Here is a 20,964-nt window from a genome sequence, read left to right on the forward strand (position 1 = left end):
TTATTTATGCGAATGTGCACTTGTATATAACTGTCATTCATTTTAAAAAGCTTTGGCACTATCGAGCGATTTTGTTTTTTAACTCCAAAAAAACGATCTTTTTTTTTCCAATTGTTATTTATTTTATTTTTTTTGGCCTAAAACACCCCCGGGCACTCACTGATGAACCTCTGAAAGTTTGACGAAGATCGGTTCAGCCATCTCTGAGAAAAATGGCGACACACAGACAGACAGACAGACAGACATCTCTCTTATATAGTAGAAGAGAAGAAGACAAGACCGAAAGTCTAACATCGGCATAGCCGGACTTTTTTGATACTTTAGTTGAAGAGGATAGTATGACCTGGGTGGAGATACCAGTTAGCAAATAATGGAAGTATTACATTTTTTTGAAGTACCATAGGTCTCTGAGCTGTTTGTCACAATGGAAGCGAAGAGATTGCATTGAGACACCATATGGTTTATTCTATATGTTTCGAGTCAACAATGAACCAACCATACACTGCTTCAATCCACTAACCTTGCAATCATGACAAATGGCAATCATGTTACGATTATATTTACTCTATTATTATTATTAACGTTATTATTATTCCAAAGACGATGTTACTGTATTGATAAACCGAGGCTAATTCCTTACTCTCGCGATAAGTAGTACACCCGCTTCTCATTGAGTCAACAATGAACCAACCATACACCACTTCAATCCAGTAACCTTGCAGTGACGAAAACGGGATTGCAGTGTTACAATTATATTTACTAAATGATTATTAACATTATTATTTACATTATTATTACGAAAACAATACCACTGTATTAAGAAACCTGGGAGAATTTGTCCGAAGCGGCCTGAAGGTGAGGCATGAACTATAAAGGCATGAAGCCTAAGGCCTAAACGTACTGTGTCGTTCGAAGACCCTAAGGCCTATGCTTTCGATATTTGATGGTCATTTTAAACAATCGGGTTGTTTGTGTTTCACACTGAATGAAAAATGTAAAGGTAGCGCATACAGCTGTGATACATGACAGGTTCGACGATATGTCCGGCCTGAACGGCATGGGAATCAAAATGGCGGCGTGTGGAGTCAGCCGTCGTACCGCCGTAATTACATCACATCACCCCTGTCATGTGAACAGATCCTCAGCTCGGATTGGTGTACGTTTGACAGGACATACATACACACATACATACATATTGTTGCGGATATGGGATTTGGCCTCCATCCATATCCGCTTGTAAATATTCCCCTATTTCCCCAATACTCCCCAACTATCCCCAATCCCCCATTCCCTAGTCCCATTGTCTGTAAACAACACTCTGTAGCCCCGACCTTCCCCTTCTTCCCCCATTAAATGTCGTGCCCAGGTTCACCGCATCTCACGTAGACAACTATAGGACATCTTGCTAGTTATTCTTAGTCTATGTCAGTTAAGGACTCGTTTCCATTAATTCTGACTCTTCGTTGCACCAGAATGTGATTGTATGGCACCAGTAGTGAGTTTAGGACCTCCCAATACCTCCCCACCTCATCTCCGCATCCTCCCATCATCTCATGGAACAACAACAACTACAACCACAGCGGGGGCGGCGCGGCCGCGGCGCGGGGAGTGGGCGTCCTCACTCCGGCTTGGTTAGCCGCCATTGCCCATGTGCTCCGACGGGGTTACCACGAAGGGGCTGACTGTCAGCCCCTCGTCAAGGGCGGAGCCCGGTAACCCCCCCGCACCCAATAAGAAGTGGCGGGCCGATTCCATCTGGGGCGGAGCTAACGAGCCGAGGGCGTGTCACTCCCCGCTAGATATACGCAGCCACTTACCGGAGGTGACGTGAGATGCGCCCCCAGCTTGAGGAGAAACAGACGCCACCTCCAGCGCGACGATACCTCCCCGCATATCTGGACCAGACCGTGTGGATCCTGTCCCTGAGCCAAGGTGCACCTTGTGCTATCCATCGACTACCTGCCCTTCCTTGCCATCAATCCCTGTGTGAGTCAGTCTCGTCCCGTTTATCTGTGGTCTGTCGGGGCTAATATAAGACCGTGTTTAAGTGCCCACCTTCCTATGCTGTACCTCTTGTCCGTGTAATCTAAACGTTCTGCATACAATATTATAACCTCCTCCGGAGGTCTTGAGAACTGTACCCCTGGTGTCGTGTCATTTAACCCAGCCGTTGTGTCCTTTCCTTAATTGATTTAGCATAGCGTGATTTGGCCAACGTTCGAGTGGAATCGGGTAAACTGTGCAGACGCGGTCATACCAAACCGCTCGGTAAACTAACATCCAAAACCGCGTCTGTAACATTTGGTGTCGAGGAGTTGGATTCGGACCTGGGACTAAATTCATTTAGCCCAAATTTTGGAACACCAATTGTACTATTAGAGTAACATTTGGTGTCGGTAAGTGGGATTCGATCCGGAGCGCGTTTCACGCGCTCAAAATTATAACGGCGAAATTTGATTGTGTTTTACAAAAAAAAATAAAAACCCGAATTTTGAAAGTCGCGCTATGGCAGACCAAGACGGCTGGGTTCCGGTAGAGGAGAGTGGGGTAGAATCGACCCAGGACCCCAGGGAAGAAGTGGGGAAAATGGTGGAGGGGAGTAAAGAAGGTGTGGTTGAGGAGGTATCAGGTGCACAAAATGGCGCTCTCGCGCACGTGGTTACAGCGGCACCAAATTTTGCCGCGCCCGTGACCGTACCACTACCAGCGGGCTTTGATGTGGGGGACTTCATGGCGCAATTCACCGAGATGCTGAGAATAGAGGGGGAGAGATTGAGTAATAAAATGGATGCTCGGAGTGAGCAAATTGAAGCAACAATAAATGGAATGAGGGCCGATAGGGAGGAAAGGGAGCAGAGGGACAGAGACCGCAAGTTGGGCGAAAGGGTCCCAGGGGTGCACGAGGAGGTAAAGCGGGTCGAAAAGCGCTGGTTGAGCGAAGCGGAGGAAAGCACGGGTACAATGACGGGGGTAGAAATCGCGACACGGGGTTTGGAAAAGCCGGCGACCGATGAGGTAGAGGGTGTTTTATTAAAGCCAGCGGTCGTCGAGGTGAATAAAGAAAAAGCAGTGCTGGGAATTAAAATTGAAGAGATGACGGAGGTAGCCCGGGAATTGCAGGGAGAAATGGATTATGTACAAAGTCCCTGCTCACATCATGATGATGTACTCGTTAATCCAAATGGAAGTTTGCAGGTTTTGGTGCAGGGAGGAAGAAGAACCCCGAAGGTGAGACGTGCTGTGTATTGTGCGGGGAGATTTTGTAAGAGGATGTTTAGCGACAAAAGAATTTTCGCGCGCTTGGGATCGAGGAAGCATCCGGGCGTTGGTGAAGGGTCCCGTGTGAGTGGAAATGGCACGCGTGGGAGGAAAAAGTGTGCGTCGGCGAGTGGGTGTGTTTTTGTGAGGGTGAAAGGGGTAGCGTATGCTTGTGAGCATGCAAGTAAAGCATCGACGGTAACCAGGTTAGCGGTTAGGGCGACGGATAGCCGATGCGAGCGCTCGGTGCGAGGGGTGCTTTGTTGGGTGCGAGGCCCGGCGCGGGTCGATGCTGCGTCGCTTCTCTTCGAAGCGTCGTTGCCGATTCGGGCTTGGCCCCGCCCCGCACGGTCGAGTCCGGGCCTTGGCGGGCGAGGCGACCGGTCCGGTTCGAGGGCGAGTGGGAGGAAGCGGAACGGTGCCCCCTCGTGGGGACGGGGTTCCGACCGAGGGAGATTGAGCCATCGGGCCCGGGACCGCAAGGTGCCGCGCCGAGATGGTGCGTGGAGCCTCGGTCCAACCAAACCACCTCCCTTGAACCGAAAGCCGGACGGATTCAACCTGCAGGCGACCAAACCACCCAAATTCATTGCTCGGCTTTACGAACCGAGTTTAATGATGTCACGGCGCACCGAGAGGATCTAATAAGTAGACGGGTGATGAGGATAGTGTTTTGGCCCCAAAATTAGAAAAACAAAATTTGATGATTGGCAAAGGATTGGCAGTAATGATTGGCAGATGATGAGTAGTGATTGGCAAATTTTTGATTTGTTGAAATTTGATGTGCAAAATTGGTAGTGGGAGATGCCCGATGTGGTGGGATGGCAAGTCTGTCATCCCTCACAAAGGTGGGGCAAATGCGCTATAGCTTATGGGGTGTATGGCAGTGAAAACTAGCCCGGGTGGGTTAGGATATTGATAGGGCCCTAGAAGATGACATTAGGTGACGATAAGGTTAGGTAGTGACTGATACCTGTAGTGGGGACGCAGGTAGTTTAATGTGGATTATAATGACGTGGGAGCGCAATAGTTTAAAGGGACGACTGGGAAGTGCAAGTTTCAGAGGGGAGTAGTTAGATGAGATGATGCTGTGTGAGAACTGGACAGGTGTGTGGAGCAGTGTATGAGTAGTGAGTGTGTGGATCAGCGCGAATGCGCTTGGGGAGAGAAGGGTGCAGGTGGCACCAGGTGTGAGAGCACAGGTGTGCAAGTACAGGTGTGTGGAATATATGGAGCAGAGAATGAGTGGTGTGGAGAGAGTTGGAGTAAGTGGTACGGAGTGGTGTGCATGGTGCGAAGGTGTGGATGGGGGAAGAGTGGACCCCTTTCACGAGTACCCGGGGCGGGTAGTGTAAGTGTTAGGTAGAGGGTATAGGTAAATTGTGGTTGGATATTGGCATTTGTGGTGCGGTTGCAGAATGGTATTGCGGATGGGTGCATTAGTGTTGTGGAAATGGCTGGGCGTGTAGCCTGTTAGTGTGTGTAGTTGGTTGGGCACTCCGCCACTGTGAGGATGTCGGCCAGGTGAGGCCGCAGGTGGGCTCTGGGAGCCGTTAGTGTCAGTGGGGCCCGAGGATCCGGAGGACGGACCCGGGTAGCCCAGTGCCAGAGAGGGCACCGAGTGGGGAGAGCGCCAGAGGGCCTTCCCCAGGTAGTTAGGTTAGGGTAAGGAGCAGGTAAGCTCGGAGGCAACTGCAGTGGTGGAGGTGTGCAGGTGGGTAGACCTGCTGGGAGAGCTACACGTCGCAGCCCAGAAATTGTGCGAAGCACCGGGAGATGAATCGGGGGAGTGAGACCCCAAATTGAGGGGCACCACATTTTGGTCAATGGGAATTGGTTTTTAGAACCCATAGAGTAAGTTGGCCAATGGATTGGCAGGGAAAGACCCCGGGTAGTGTAAAGTGTGTTAATGTCATTTAGAGGATAGTTAGGATTGAAGTCTCCTCGCACCATCTACATGCACTCACCTGAGATGACGTACCTCCACACCATGCCATGTTTTGTTATTTTATTGTGCAGATGGTTGGAATGTGAGACGCATCATGACGTGGGTGTGACATTGTGTTTTGTTGTTCCATCTCTTCCTCCTTATGAGGATTGATGATGAATTTGGTGATGGCAAATTTTGGATAGAGGGATTGTGGAGACGAATTTGGTATAGGGGAAATATGGGGAAGACGTGACAGTAGTGACGAATTTGTAAATGTGTAGATTTTTGTACATATGGGGTAAGGGCAAGGGTAGGGTAGGTGACAGGGGGGTGACGTACGGTAGGGACGAGCTTTCCCACTTCGCCCTCCGTACGCATTTCGCCTTGCATTGCCTTATTGATGTGTACCCTTGTGACCTTACCCCTCGCTCATTGTCTTTCCCCTTTTGTCTCCCACATGACCTGGGCGCCATTGGGTGCCGAGGGGAGCGTGCGTGAGTCGGCCATTGTGCGCCCGGCACTCTCAGAACCAGCTGTCTGCATCGATGCACCACATTATGGACCACATGCCTGTGGCCGAGCACCACTGATGGACCCCATGGGTTGGGGCATGGCCCCTCTGCTGGAACCGGCCATGAGGGCCCGAAATCTTGCTGGCGGACCTTGGCCACAGGGCACCGATGCCCCACAGGTGAACCACACGTAGTCGGCCCTGTGGGCCATAAATAAAGAAAATAAAAAGGACACATGGGGCACACTTTATTGCAAATAGGCCGCCAGTAAGAAAATGAAAGAAAGACAACAACTGGAAGACTAATAATAACCAGCAGAGGGAGCCGAAGAGCAAGAGACACCTGCAGGGTTAGGGGTTGTTGTTTTTATTTTCATGAACAATGGTGACTGCACCGATTGGTGCTTGAGGGTGCTTTGGTGCGTTTTTGGGTGCTTTAATGGTGCATTGATGCAGAGCAGACTGTCTCCCCCCCAGAAAGAACAATCACAGGTCCTGGGTTAGTCTTGTAAATAAAGTAGCGTCAATTGTAAATAATGCTCCCTACCGGCTGTATGTTTAGTTTGAGGATTCTTTCCGCGATTCGGTTATCCTGTGGGTGTGTTTCTGTGAGGAGAAGGGTGCAACGTCGCAGGGGGATATATTTACTCATTTGTGAACATCTGTAAAACTGTCGCACTCGGGGTAGAGTTAATAGTACAGGGAACTACATCTGAGTGCCACACTAAAGTAGGTAAAGATTTATCGGGTCGGGACGCCCCGAGGTAGAGAAGGGTGCAATGTTGCGGATATGGGATTTGGCCTCCATCCATATCCGCTTGTAAATATTCCCCTATTTCCCCAATACTCCCCAACTATCCCCAATCCCCCATTCCCTAGTCCCATTGTCTGTAAACAACACTCTGTAGCCCCGACCTTCCCCTTCTTCCCCCATTAAATGTCGTGCCCAGGTTCACCGCATCTCACGTAGACAACTATAGGACATCTTGCTAGTTATTCTTAGTCTATGTCAGTTAAGGACTCGTTTCCATTAATTCTGACTCTTCGTTGCACCAGAATGTGATTGTATGGCACCAGTAGTGAGTTTAGGACCTCCCAATACCTCCCCACAACCTCATCTCCGCATCCTCCCATCATCTCATGGAACAACAACAACTACAACCACAGCGGGGGCGGCGCGGCCGCGGCGCGGGGAGTGGGCGTCCTCACTCCGGCTTGGTTAGCCGCCATTGCCCATGTGCTCCGACGGGGTTACCACGAAGGGGCTGACTGTCAGCCCCTCGTCAAGGGCGGAGCCCGGTAACCCCCCCGCACCCAATAAGAAGCGGCGGGCCGATTCCATCTGGGGCGGAGCTAACGAGCCGAGGGCGTGTCACTCCCCGCTAGATATACGCAGCCACTTACCGGAGGTGACGTGAGATGCGCCCCCAGCTTGAGGAGAAACAGACGCCACCTCCAGCGCGACGATACCTCCCCGCATATCTGGACCGGACCGTGTGGATCCTGTCCCTGAGCCAAGGTGCACCTTGTGCTATCCATCGACTACCTGCCCTTCCTTGCCATCAATCCCTGTGTGAGTCAGTCTCGTCCCGTTTATCTGTGGTCTGTCAGGGCTAATATAAGACCGTGTTTAAGTGCCCACCTTCCTATGCTGTACCTCTTGTCCGTGTAATCTAAACGTTCTGCATACAATATTATAACCTCCTCCGGAGGTCTTGAGAACTGTACCCCTGGTGTCGTGTCATTTAACCCAGCCGTTGTGTCCTTTCCTTAATTGATTTAGCATAGCGCGATTTGGCCAACGTTCGAGTGGAATCGGGTAAACTGTGCAGACGCGGTCATACCAAACCGCTCGGTAAACTAACATCCAAAACCGCGTCTGCAACAATATATACATACATACATACGGACAGACAAACACTGTTCTAGACGGCTTTGCCCTATGGGCTACGCCGTAAATAATTATTTGATCCAGATCCGGATTCAGATCTTCACCAAAATTGAATCAACTCTTCCTCATCTCTCTATGTTGTACTCTCTATGTTGGACAGTACTCTCTATGTTGCCATCCCATTCATTCTCTGTATTCAACAGCATTTCCATATATCTTTTCCATCTTCCTTTAATTCCATCTGGGTCCACAACGATTTGTCCCACTTTATCCTTCAAGCAACTCACCCCCATCACATCACACCTCTCTTTCGCTATCTGCTTTGCAATCCTGAATACCGTTCTCCGAACATTTTCCTACACGCCTCCTGCACCTTTGCTACCTCTTTCTTTGCATCCTTCTTGGCTGCCTTATAACTTTCATGCTCTGCTTTTTCTGCTCCCGTGCCCTTCGCCTTCTGCCACTCCTTGAACTTCTTCCTCTTCTCGTCAATCATCTTTCCAACTTCATCATCCCACCACCATGTTTCCGAGTGCCTCGGTTGGCCTTTTGTCCATCCACATACCTCACCAACGGCTCCCAACAGACTAGCTTTCATTGACATCCAACCACTTTCAAGCTCAACCGCATCATCCTCGACCCTACTCAGCCCCTCTTTTAATGCCTCCCTTACTGTCACCTCTTTCAACCTCCACACCTTAATTCTCGGTTGGTACTTCACCCGCCGAGCTCTCCTCGCACCTTTCACCCTTATGTCGCAGACAACCAAGTGGTGCTGTGAAACAGCCTCCTCCCCCGGGATCACCTTTGTGTCCTGGAGGTGTCCCCTATCTCGTCTACGCACCATTCACCAAGAGCTTTCCAATCATCATTTTCACCATCATCAACCTTTCACTCACTCTAGTCACACTCACCACACTGTCTACAAACTCCTCAGACAACAGGACACCAACACCATTCACGCCCTCCGGGCGCCCTTGCCACACAAACTTGTATTTCTGTCCCTGCCTACCCTTCACCATTCTCACACCACTTCCCTTCCATCTCGTCTCTTGCACACAACATATGTCCACTCTTCTTCTGATCAATACTTCCTCTCTATGCACAGAGTACTGTCCACCCACCCAAACTGTCCACCAAATTTCATTCAAATCCATCCATAACTCGAAGATATAGTGACATACATTGTCCATAGCTTTTTCCTGGTTACTCCCTCCTCCGGTATGATAGACCTGAGCCTCGTCCTGGTGGTGGGGTTGCTATCTTTATCAAAAACTCTCTTCCTCACTCTCCTTGCACTGCCCTCTCTCCACACCACCCCCAGGAGTACCTTTGGCTACAGCTTCGTCTCCGCTCCCACCTTTTGTTCATATGTGTTCTGTACCGTCCTCCAAACAGTGATGACTCCATTTACATTTCGCTGTCTGACAACATGGACCAACTTTTATCAACTCATCCAAACTCTCTCTTCCTCATATGTGGCAACTTCATCTGTCATCATGCCAGCTGGCGGGGTGTGGGTTCCTCTCTCACCAGTCATGGCACCACAGCAAAGGACTTCTGCGATGCATTGGGACTGACACAATCTGTCAATTTCCCGACCCGGATCTCAGTCAATGGAGTATCTTTCTCTTCTCGACTTGATTTTGACAAACTTCCCTGCAAATGTCTGCTGCTCTTCTTCTGCTCCAATCGGTTCTTCTGATCATGTGCTTGTTAAAGTGGACATCCCTCTGGCCATTCTAAGAGAGCCTCCTCAGCGCCGACGAGTCTGGCATTTCACTCAGGCCGACTGGCACGGTCTGCAAGCAGCCATCAATCATTTGGACTGGTCTCCCATCTCTACTGCCTCTGACATCAATTCTTCCTGGGAATTCTTCCAAAGCAAACTGCTCTCTCTCATGCACAGATTTATCGTCTTCGGTTGTCTTACCCTTCCTCCCATCCATGGTACACTGAATCTTGTGGTGAGGCAGTTGCCCTGAAACAACTTGCATTTGCCTCTTGGAAGGCAAATCCAACCGAAGGCAATCTCAGTTCCTTCCACCAAGCTCGGAACAAGGGTGTGTCTACCCTCAGGAGTGCCAGGAAGCACTATCTCCCCACACTCAAGAATGAACTCTCAAACCTGTCTCCTTCCTCCAAATCATGGTGGCGTCTGGTCAAATCCGTTTCTGGTGTTTGTTCCCCCTCCATCTCCTCCCTTACCTCAAATGGCGACACAGTTGACACCGCACGTGACAAAGCCGAATGCCTCAACTCTGTGTTTGCCTCAAAATCTTGTATCCCAAACCCATCTCTCGCTGTTCCCACCTTACCCAGTCGAACCCAACTGCTCCTGGACTCTGTGTCCTTTCCTGACAAGGTGGAAAAGTTTTTGTCAAACCTCGACTCTGATTCTGCAACTGGACAAGACGGCATCAGCCCACGGGTCCTAAAATCCTGTTCTTCTGCTCTTTCACTCCCTCTCTCTGTTCTTTTCACCCTCTCTTTTGCTCAAGGTCATCTGCCAGCATCTTGGAAATCAGCAAACATTACCGCTTTACACAAAAAATGTGCAAAAACAGATCCTTGCAACTACAGACCAATCAGCTTGCTCCCAATTATCAGCATAGTAATGGAATCCATCATTGCTTCGGATATCGAATCCTTCCTCTTCTCCAATGGCTTGATCTCTGATCATCAATTTGGATTCAGAGCAGGTCATTCTACTCTGGACATGTTGCTTCTGCTGTCTCAACAATGGATGGAGGTCCTCAATGCCAAACAGGAAATCACAGCAGTCTCCCTTGACATATCACATGCCTTCGATACGGTCTGGCACCCAGCTCTGCTCACCAAACTCTCCTCCTATGGTATCCATGGAAATATCCACGCATGGCTTGCGGACTTCCTCTCTGGTCGTAGTCAACGTGTCGCCCTGAATGGACTTCTCTCATCTCCACTTCCTGTTCTGGCTGGAGTTCCCCAAGGTAGTGTTCTGGGCCCTGTGCTATTTCTGGTCTTCATCAATGATCTCTCCGACTCTCTGGAAAATCCTCTCTATCTCTTGGCTGATGACTCCACTCTCTGCCGCTCCATTCCTCATCCCTCAGATCGGCAGTCTGCAGCCTCCTCTCTCTCTGTAGACCTGGACAAAATCACAGACTGGTCAAACAAGTGGAACATGTCTTTCAATCCTGACAAATCTCACACTCTTACTATGTCTCTCCGAAAAGACCGACTGGAAAACCCTCCCATCTACTTTCTCAACAATCCTCTCCAAGAAGTGCTGTCACTCAAGCTTTTGGGTCTCAGTATCTGCCATGATCTTTCTTGGGAAAACCACATTTCCAAGCTGGCCTCCAAAGCCAGTCGCCGACTGGGCATCCTCCGTCGTGCGAAGTCCTTCCTTGACACACCTGAGTTCCTCACCACATACAAGGCTTTCATTCGCAGCTCAATGGAATATTCCCATCTACTTTTTCCAGTCAGTCTCCCTTGACATATCACATGCCTTCGATACGGTCTGGCACCCAGCTCTGCTCACCAAACTCTCCTCCTATGGTATCCATGGGAGGCTGCAGACTGCCGATCTGAGGGATGAGGAATGGAGCGGCAGAGAGTGGAGTCATCAGCCAAGAGATTGGTTTCCGGTCTTGCTGGCGAGGGTTCGTTTATTCTCAGCTCTCCATGCTATCCATCGAAATCGAAGTTAAGTAATTGTTCCCATTTGTATTTTCGTTATAACTATTTATTTTATGGTGTATATATTGTCTCCCGACGAAGATTTTCGGTGCAAATCTTTCATACCTGTATTGATAATCGTGTTAATTCGGGTCGTGTTTTGAGGCCTTGTAGTTGTACAGTGAACACTGTACAACCTTGAGGCTTTGTTTTTCTCTCAGCGGTCCGTGTTTTTGTGATCCAATAACTTTCGTTCTCTGTTTTCCCAATCTTTTCACCCCACAGCCCTCTTCCTTGTGTAAATCACAACTCAAAAAAATCCAAAAAAAAAACATTTCCTTCTCTGTTCTCATTCGTTTATTCATTCTTATTCGTTCGTTCGTTCGTTCTTCGACCACATGTTTCTCCCCCATTTCCCCAGATAGATTGTCAAATTTCAACTCGTTATTTTATCGTCCATGCGTTATTGTTTTGATTATAGTTACTTTTGGTTTGAATTTCCTGTAACGTGTAATTATTTAATCGTGTTCTGCTCCTCGTGTGCGGCCTTGTAGTTGTACCCCCGTCGGTGTTTGTTATCTTAATCGTGTTTTGCTTGGCTCTTAGTTTTTTTCCCTTCTACCCCGAACATAATACTCTGTCTAACGTTCTAAATCCCCACCTCCCCCCCCCCCACCCCCACACCCAAAAACCAAAAAAAAAAAAAAAAACCAAACACATTTATTTTCCTTTCTCCACGTGTACTGTTGACTCATCCTGTATTTTCTGTCCAGGTGTGCTGTTCGCCCCGCCCCCATTAACTCCTTGCCATCCACCGTTTGCCCTTCACATGACTCGTGGTGGTCCCTCTCGGCTCTCCCCCCATTGGTATTTTTGTGCACATAAGATTGTTCACGGTTCTGTTTAAATATTATTTAAATATGTATAACCTTTCCCCTTCAGTGTTTTACTCAGTGGTATTTTACAACACGCTGTTTTTCTTCCTATTTAAAAGGCTTTTCTCAATTTCCTCTCCAACTCATTCCACCTCAAAAAAAAGAAATTCAATATCTTATACGTCTCCCTCACTACATGGTCTAAATTCACATTCATTCCATCCCTCCTCCATCATTCTGAACCGGATTGCTAACTTGAAAATCACAACAAACCCAATTTGTTTTCAATGTACGTCTTTCATTAATCATCCACTTTCTAAACTCCCCTCTTGCCCCTCCCATCCAAATCCCTCCCCTTGCACCTACACTCCTAAACTCCCCCCTTGCCCCGCCACTCTTAAACTCCCCCCCTACCCCTCCACTCCTGAACTCTCCCCTTGCCCTTCCACTCCTGAACTCCCCCCTTGCCCTTCCCCTCCTAAACTCCCCCCTCACTCCTCCCCTTCAAAACTCCCCCCCAACCCCTCCCATTCAAATCTCCCCCCATACCATTCCTCTCCAATTCTCCCTCCTCTCCCCTCCTCCTCAAAGCTGCCTCCTCCCCACTTCGTCTCCCTTCTATCTCATACCTCCACCCCCCCCCCAACCTTCTTCTTTCCTCTGCCCCCCCTCAAACAACCCCTCACTGTGCCTCATCCCTTCACCTTCAAACCTTTCATCCTCCTCATCCTTCCCCTTCTTGGAACTCTTCTGCAATCGCTGACACACTAACAACTGCTCTCCCTACCTCCCCCTCTCATCCTTCATTTTACCCTACTCCTCCCCTCCCCTGTCCTGTACCCGATGCTCCCCCTCTCTCTTCATTAACGGTATGGACCTCAAACATCCGGGGCCTTCGCTCAAACCTGACTGATCTCTCCATACAGGTTGCTTCTGACAATCCAGACTTGATCTGCTTAACAGAGACTTTCCTCCTTCAAGATGTCTCTGATTCCTTAATATCTCTTCCTGGTTACTCCCTCCTCCGGTATGATAGACCTGAGCCTCGGCCTGGTGGTGGGGTGGCTATCTTTATCAAAAACTCTCTTCCTCACTCTCCTTGAACTGCCCTCTCTCCTCCTCACCCCCAGGAGTACCTCTGGCTACGGCTTCCTCTCCGCTCCCACCTTTTGTTCATATGTGTTCTGTACCGTCCCCCAAACAGTGATGACTCCATCTACATTTCACTGTCTGACAACATGGACCAACTTCTATCCACTCATCCCAACTCTCTCTTCCTCATATGTGGTGACTTCAATTGTCATCATGCCACCTGGTTGGGTGTGGGTTCCTCTCTCACCAGTCATGGCACCTCAGCAAAGGACTTCTGTGACTCACTGGGATTGACACAATCTGTCAATTTCCCGACCCGGATCTCAGCCAATGGAGTATCTTCTCTTCGAGACTTGGTTATGACTAACTTCCCTGCTAATGTCTGCTGCTCTTCTTCTGCTCCAATCGGTTCTTCTGATCATGTGCTTGTCAAAGTGGACATCTCTCTGGCCATTCTCAGAGAGCCTCCTCAGCGTCGACGAGTCTGGCATTTCACTCAGGCCAACTGGGACGGTCTTCAAGCAGCCATCAATCGTCTGGATTGGTCTCCCATCTCCACTGCCTCTGACATCAATTCTTCCTGGGAATTCTTCCAAAGCAAACTGATCTCTCTCATGCACAGATTTATCCCATCTCGCCTTCAGTTGTCTTACCCTTCCTCCCGTCCATGGTACACTGAATCTTGTGGTGAGGCAGTTGCCCTGAAACAACTTGCCTTTGCCTCTTGGAAGGCTAATCCAACTGAAGGAAATCTCAGTTCCTTCCACCAAGCTCGGAACAAGTGTGTGTCTACCCTCAGGAGTGCAAGGAAGCACTATCTCTCCTCACTCAAGAATGAACTCTCAAACCTGTCTCCTTCCTCCAAATCCTGGTGGCGTCTGGTCAAATCCGTTTCTGGTGTTTCTTCCCCCTCCGTTCCCTCCCTTACCTCAAATGGCCACACAGTTGACATCGCACGTGACAAAGCCGAATGCCTCAACTCTGTGTTTGCCTCAAAATCCTTAGTCCCAAACCCATCTCTCTCTGTTCCCACCTTTCCCAGTCGAACCAAACTGCTCCTGGACTCTGTGACCTTCTCTCCTGACAAGGTGGAGGAGTTTTTGTCAAACCTCGACTCTGATTCTGCAACTGGACCAGATGGCATCAGCTCACGGGTCCTAAAATCCTGCTCTGCCGCTCTATCTCACCCTCTCTCTGTTCTTTTCACCCTATCTTTTGCTCAAGGTCATCTGCCAGCATCCTGGAAATCAGCAAACATTACCGCTTTACACAAAAAAGGTGCAAAAACAGATCCTTGCAACTACAGACCAATCAGCCTGCTCCCAATTATCAGCAAAGTCATGGAATCCATCATTGCTTCGGATATGAAATCTTTCCTCTTCTCCAATGGCTTGATCTCTGATCATCAATTTGGTTTCAGACCAGGTCACTCTACTCTGGACATGCTGCTTCTGCTGTCTCAACAATGGATGGAGGTCCTCAATGCCAAACAGGAAATCAGAGCTGTCTCCCTTGACATATCACGTGCCTTCGATACGGTCTGGCACCCAGCTCTGCTCACCAAACTCTCCTCCTATGGTATCCATGGAAATCTCCATGCATGGCTTGCGGACTTCCTCTCTGGTCGTAGTCAACGTGTGGCCCTGAATGGATTTCTCTCATCTCCCCTTCCCGTTCAGGCTGGAGTTCCCCAAGGCAGTGTGCTGGGCACTGTGCTTTTTATGGTCTTTATCAATGATCTCTCCGACTCCCTGGAAAATCCTCTGTATCTCTTTGCTGATGACTCCACTCTCTGCCGCTCCATTCCTCTTCCCTCAGATCGGCAGTCTGCAGCCTCCTCACTCTCTGAAGACCTGGACAAAATCACAGACTGGTCAAACATGTGGAACATGTCTTTCAATCCTGACAAATCTCACACTCTTACTATGTCTCTCCGAAAAGATCGACTGGACAACCCTCCCATCTACTTTCTCAACAATCCTCTCCAAGAAGTTCTGTCGCTCAAGCTTTTGGGTCTCACCATCTGCCATGATCTTTCTTGGGAAAACCACATTTCCAAGCTGGCCTCCAAAGCCAGTCGCCGACTGGGCATCCTCCGTCGTGCGAAGTCCTTCCTAGGCACACCTGAGCTCCTCACCACATACAAGGCTTTCATCCGCAGCTCAATGGAATACTGTTCTCCCCTCTGGGCTGGTGCTCCTGCCTCACACCTGGCTCGGCTTCACGCTGTTGAATCCAAAGCTTTCAGAATCATTGGAATCTCCCGCGATGAAGCTATCTCTGAGGGCCTTTCACTCACTCACCGCAGGCAGGTAGGTGGTCTTTCTGTCTTCTACCGACTCCTCTCCGGCCTTGCTCCCCCAGCTCTCTCTGTGCTCTGTCCCCCAAATATTCCTACAGGTCGCACAAGATCTGCCAGCCACCCTCTGATGGTTAAACTGCCGAAATCTCGGCTCTCTGCTCACCTTCACTCTTTCATTCCTCTTTTCTCCCGCCTCTGGAACAAACTCCCACACTCAGTTCAATCACACTCCTCCCTCCAGGTCTTCAAAACAGCTGTTCACCACCATCTCTTATCTTCCCCCATCCAAAACCTTGATCTTTTCTACCCCCACTAATTCACCCCAGATCCACCTTGTTTGAAATTCCAACTTCTTTCCTGGAAGTCTTGGCAGTGTCCATATGTTTTATACCTCTCCCACCCCCCCCCCTTCCCATGCCTTCCCCCCAAAGCCCTCTCCCTCCCACAGTTCTCTCGATGTCTCCATGTCTCTCGGTCCCTGCTCTCAAATGTTGTGTTTGTGTCCTTCCCCCTCTCTCCCCATCTTGTCTACCGCTCCCGATGTTATTTGTTTTGTGTGTCTGTTTGTCTTTCTGTGTGATTAATGTTCGCTCTTTCACGAGCCTCGATCTTGTATACAAAAAAAAAAAAAAAAAAAAAAAAAAAAAAAATTGTTCCCCCCTCTGGGCCGATGCTCCTGCCTCACACCTAGCTCGGCTTCACGCTGTTGAAACCAAAGCTTTCAGAATCATTGGAATCTCCTGCGATGAAGCTAACTCCGAGGGCCTTTCACTCACTCACCGAAGGCAGGTTGGGGGTCTTTCTGTCTTCTACCGACTCCTCTCCGGCTTTACTCCCCCAGCTCTCCCTGTGCTCTGTCCCCCAAATATTCCTACAGGTCGCACAAGATCTGCCAGCAACCCTCTTATGGTTAGACTGCCAAAATCTAGGCTCTCTGCTCACCTTCACTCTTTCATTCCCCTCTTCTCCCGCCTCTGGAACAAACTCCCCCACTCCCTTCAATCCCACTCCTCCCTCCAGGTCTTTAAAACAGCTGTTCACCACCATCTCTTATCTTCCCCCATCCAAAACCTTGATCTTTTCTATCCCCGCTAATTCACCCCAGATACACTCTTTTTAAATTCCAACTTCTGTCCTGAAAGTCCTTGCAGTGTCCATATGTTTTATACCTCTCCCACCTCCCCCCAAGCCCTCCACCTCCCACATTTCTCTCGATGACCCTGCTCTCAAATGTTGTGTTTGTGTCCTTCCCCCTCTCTCCCCATCTTGTCTACCGCTCCCCTTATTTTGTGTTTTATGTGTTGGCTTGACTTTTTGTGTGATTAATGTTAGCTCTTTCACGAGCCTCGATCTTGTATACAAAAAAAAAAACTCTGTCACTCAGTGGTGAAGAATCGTATAAAAATTCTCCATTCGGATCCGGATCTTCACCAAAATCGAATAAAGCCTTCCTTGTCACACAACCAACCTACCCACCAAGTTTCGCCCGAATCCGCCCACAACTTTTAGAGATATCGTATTCTCAAACAGACAAACAAACAGACAGGGATGCAAAAATAACCTCCCGGCCACCTTCGGTAATGGAGGTCACAGCAGCATGGCATTCTCATGAGCATTGCAAATAATAAAAGCCAAACTCGCACTCAGATTCTGAGCGAGGAAATACTGTAACGCGTAAGACGCAATTGGTAGTGAATAAATAATTACTTTGCCTGAATAAGATGTATGAGAATAGGTGAGAAGAATTACCTGGAGACAAAAGAGGGGAAAAAGAAAGGAAGCAAAAAGGCAGCCTTCATCAATAAATTGACCAAATATTTTACATCATCGTTACCTCCGACTGCATTAATGATGGGAGTGGAAGGAAGGAGGAAGAGATTGGGAAAGTGGAATTGAAAACATCTGCTAGTCTATAAAAGTCTTTTATGATAAACAGCCTCGACAACCAGACTTGGTGGCATTGTGGTTTATAGTGTTTGCTCTGAACTTGGCGGTTAGATTATGATCCCAACGATCCCAACATACCAAAAACTTTTAAAATGGTGCATGCCGCTTCCTGTTATACTCAGCATTTAGGGGATAGAGCACAAACAAATCTTGTAGGTTGGCATCCCATTGAGGAGGGGAGGGGGGCACGATTGTCCATAATTGCCCTCCTGACTGCGGAGAGAAAAATTCCCTCATAAGATTGTGTTGCTAGCACCGAGAGTGCACCATAAAATTACATCACTTTCCTCAAGGTTCTGGCTTAATCCGAAGTCAAAGTCGTCTGATGTTGTCCAATACATCTGTCTGCAGCTGCTCCATGAGCCTCAGGATTAGGATTACAAAAGTTAACATCAACAATCCACTTCAAGTAGCTTCATTAATTTTAAACCTTCCTCGTTCCATCCTTAAAAGCCATGAAGCAATGTGACATTCACAGTCATTAAAACACAAGTGTGTTTGCTGCATAGAACAAAAGGAAAACGAGGCAGATGTACGTCAAGAAGCAATCGAGAAAGAGAGTTCCATTAAAGAGTCAAAGAGAAAACGTATTGGGAAACGTAGCTTGGTCGGCCAACCCAATTGTAATGTTTAGAGCTCAGTTTGCCTCCAGGATACCTGGAGCAGATCTCTCCTTTTGTTCCACCAACCTTGAACTCTACCACTCCCAATCATAATTTATTTCAGAACTTGAAGTTAGTTAAAGATGACGGTACAGATGGAATTATATTTTCATACAAGGAGTGATATATCAACTGTTTCTAGCTATGTTTAGTAACACTTATTGCGGTTATGTGGATTAATAATGTGGAATGCCGATGCCAATTCACACAATTTTGTGCTTAGGTGCATTTAATGGAAACTCTGGTCATTTCAGTAATGGCAAGACTGCATCAAGAAAGTCTAAAGGACACCGTTCAAAACGCTCTGTTAAGAAGTCGGGTTAAACCATCATTGAATTAAATAATGAAAATGAATTAAATAATGAGAATGAACCCTGAGAATGAATTAAATAATGAGAATGAATCCTGAGAATGAATTACATAATGAGAATGAATCCTGAGAATTAATTAAATAATGAGAAAGGTGAGCGAATTCAATGAACAAAGTAAAGGAGTCAAACTGTATAATTTCGTCTTAAGGGGGCATTATACCATTGAAGGCAAAAAAAAAACATTTTTTTACAAATATACAAATGCATCAATTAAAATGTTTGTTTCCTAGTATTGTATATATGTACCAAGTTTGAACGTAAATGGACTTGTCATAGAGAAGATATAAGCTGTAAAGTGGTAATTCATCATTTGTATGCATCTGGTTACCATGGTAACCATGCATAATATAATGCTATGTAATGTATACCAATGTAATGTTCATATATCAAGCAACATGTACATATATAGTTTTGCATATTTTCAATCAAGACATTTTATCAAAAAGTGCATTACTGTGATTCAGTGTTGTTTTTACTGTGTTCAGTGTAATGGGGAGCTTATATCTTCTCTATGACAAGTCCATTTACGTTCAAACTTGGTACATATATACAATACTAGGAAACAAACATTTTAATTGATGCATTTGTATATTTGTAAAAAAATGTTTTTTTTTTGCCTTCAATGGTATAATGCCCCCTTAATATACTGTACATCTGTTTAGCAATTAATTTATATTTTGAAGTGAAATCAATTGGAAAATTAAGACACATGGTCTCCACTACTGTTCCTTTGTCAGGAGCATTTATAGGACATGTATCAAAAAAGGGAACCATAAATCAAATAAAGACATATTCTACATCCTAAATTCATTTCGTATGATATTCGCTGCCATGCTGAGACACAAGTTCGTTTACTGTGATACCGAGCTATAACTAAGCAGACAAAAATGTCAGACAATTCCAATGTAAGAACCACCTTTAGAGGCCATTTCCCCCCGCAGAGCAGGGGTTGGCCTTTTTCGGGGACCATGGTCCCCTTTTTGAAGCAATATTTTATGGCTGGATGCCCTTCCTGCCGCCAACCCTGTTCGTCGCCTCTTGCGACACACAGGGAATTACCAGTGAGCTGGTACTCAATTTGCCAACCTCGGAAGGATGACAGGCTGAGTCAACCACCCTGGCGTTAATTCAGCGATGGACCAGAATTCGAACCCAGGATCATAGGATCCCAAGCCAGCACCCTAACCGCTAAGCCAACACCAGGCTACATTTCCAATGTAAGGGCAATCATTATTTGTTTTAGGATGATTGTTCATAAGCCTGACCTTCTTGCTGAATGACGGGCTCGTACGACAGTATGTGATCCTCTTGACTGCCTGAAGACACAAAATGACAAGCGTTCTGTCAAGGTCAGGGCAGACAAAATAAGAACATTACTAGGCACATTTCTTGAGGATTCTGGCATCATCATTGACTCGGTACTCCAGCTAACCGTGTCTTCTTGGTGGAAATTGTGCGATGCCGGGATGTTCCATCCTCTGGCTACATTCCGTAAGCGCCATGTCCGCAACGTGCCCGATCCACGCGGCTTTAGTGACACCCCGACAACTACACAAAGGCAAACACCAAGTAAAATAGGCCCAACAACTGTGCTGCGTTTGCGCAGTACCTTTTCTTCTGGATACAACAGGTCATTAGCTTCGCCAAACAGCTAAGACAATGAGTGCATTGCCAAAATGGAGTCCTAGAAGAATAAAAGGCTCCCGGCTCCTTGATGAGAAGCCGGGGGTGTTTCAATTAACGTTGTCCTCAAATGTGTGCTTTGCTCTGATGGGAGGACCACTGGAGCATTTTCATTTCACAAATGTCTGAGCAAAATGAAAAGACGACTTAAAACCAGAGTAATTGACAATAACAATTTGCAGGAAAGCATTTTAAAATGAAATTTTGCAAAATTTGCAAAACAAATTGTAAAAAAAAAAAAAAAAGTACGATTTGCAAACTGTGGGGACAGAGATCCCGATACATCTCTAGGTAATCATGATTTTACCCTCTCCGTCTCTGGAGGCTTGTTGCTATGGTATTTATTACCTATCTGATCATTATTGAGGATGAGGAAGATTGATTACTATGAATAGTTATTTATTTATTAATTGATTATTTATTTATTATTTATTAATAAAATCTTGAAGATTTTTTAAAATAATATTAAGCCATCAATCATCAGGCACATGTTGGTAGATGTGGTGTGAGTTTTGAACTTGCAACTTTTCATGGAAAAATATGGTTCATATTTATTTATTTGATATTGTAGTTTAAGGGTTCCGAGCTACAGGTAGACATGACTCGCACTCCAAGAAGTTTTACATTATTATTTTTAATTTACCTGTTTAACATAAACACGCAAATTATATTAAGTTTAGGCTATTTTTTTCCCAAGTCAAGTTTCTGAAATTTAGGATCATTAAGGTAATTCCAATAATTTAATTAGTGCTGTATTAGCAAAGGCTTCGGTCAAT

The 20,964-nt window shown here is 47.1% G+C and overlaps 1 protein-coding gene across 5 annotated transcripts in view; it reads right to left on the reverse strand.

Moving 5' to 3' along the window:
• Positions 1–20,964, reverse strand: part of DLG2 (discs large MAGUK scaffold protein 2) — a 467,276-nt gene that overhangs the window by 51,548 nt on the left and 394,764 nt on the right. For 2 of the 5 annotated variants that reach the window (XM_078784647.1, XM_078784649.1), the window contains 2 exons: positions 19,938–20,053; positions 19,771–19,846 (listed from right to left, as the gene is read on the reverse strand). In XM_078784647.1, the coding sequence (XP_078640773.1) occupies positions 19,771–19,846; positions 19,938–20,053 (192 nt within the window). The remainder of the gene's footprint in view (positions 1–19,770; positions 19,847–19,937; positions 20,054–20,964) is intronic. The other 3 variants (XM_078784648.1, XM_078784650.1, XR_013624585.1) reach the window with 2 other exon arrangements.

Source organism: Myxine glutinosa, chromosome 9 (genome assembly GCF_964187855.1).
Source record: "Myxine glutinosa chromosome 9, kmMyxGlut1.1, whole genome shotgun sequence".
Classification (NCBI taxonomy): domain Eukaryota; kingdom Metazoa; phylum Chordata; class Myxini; order Myxiniformes; family Myxinidae; genus Myxine; species Myxine glutinosa.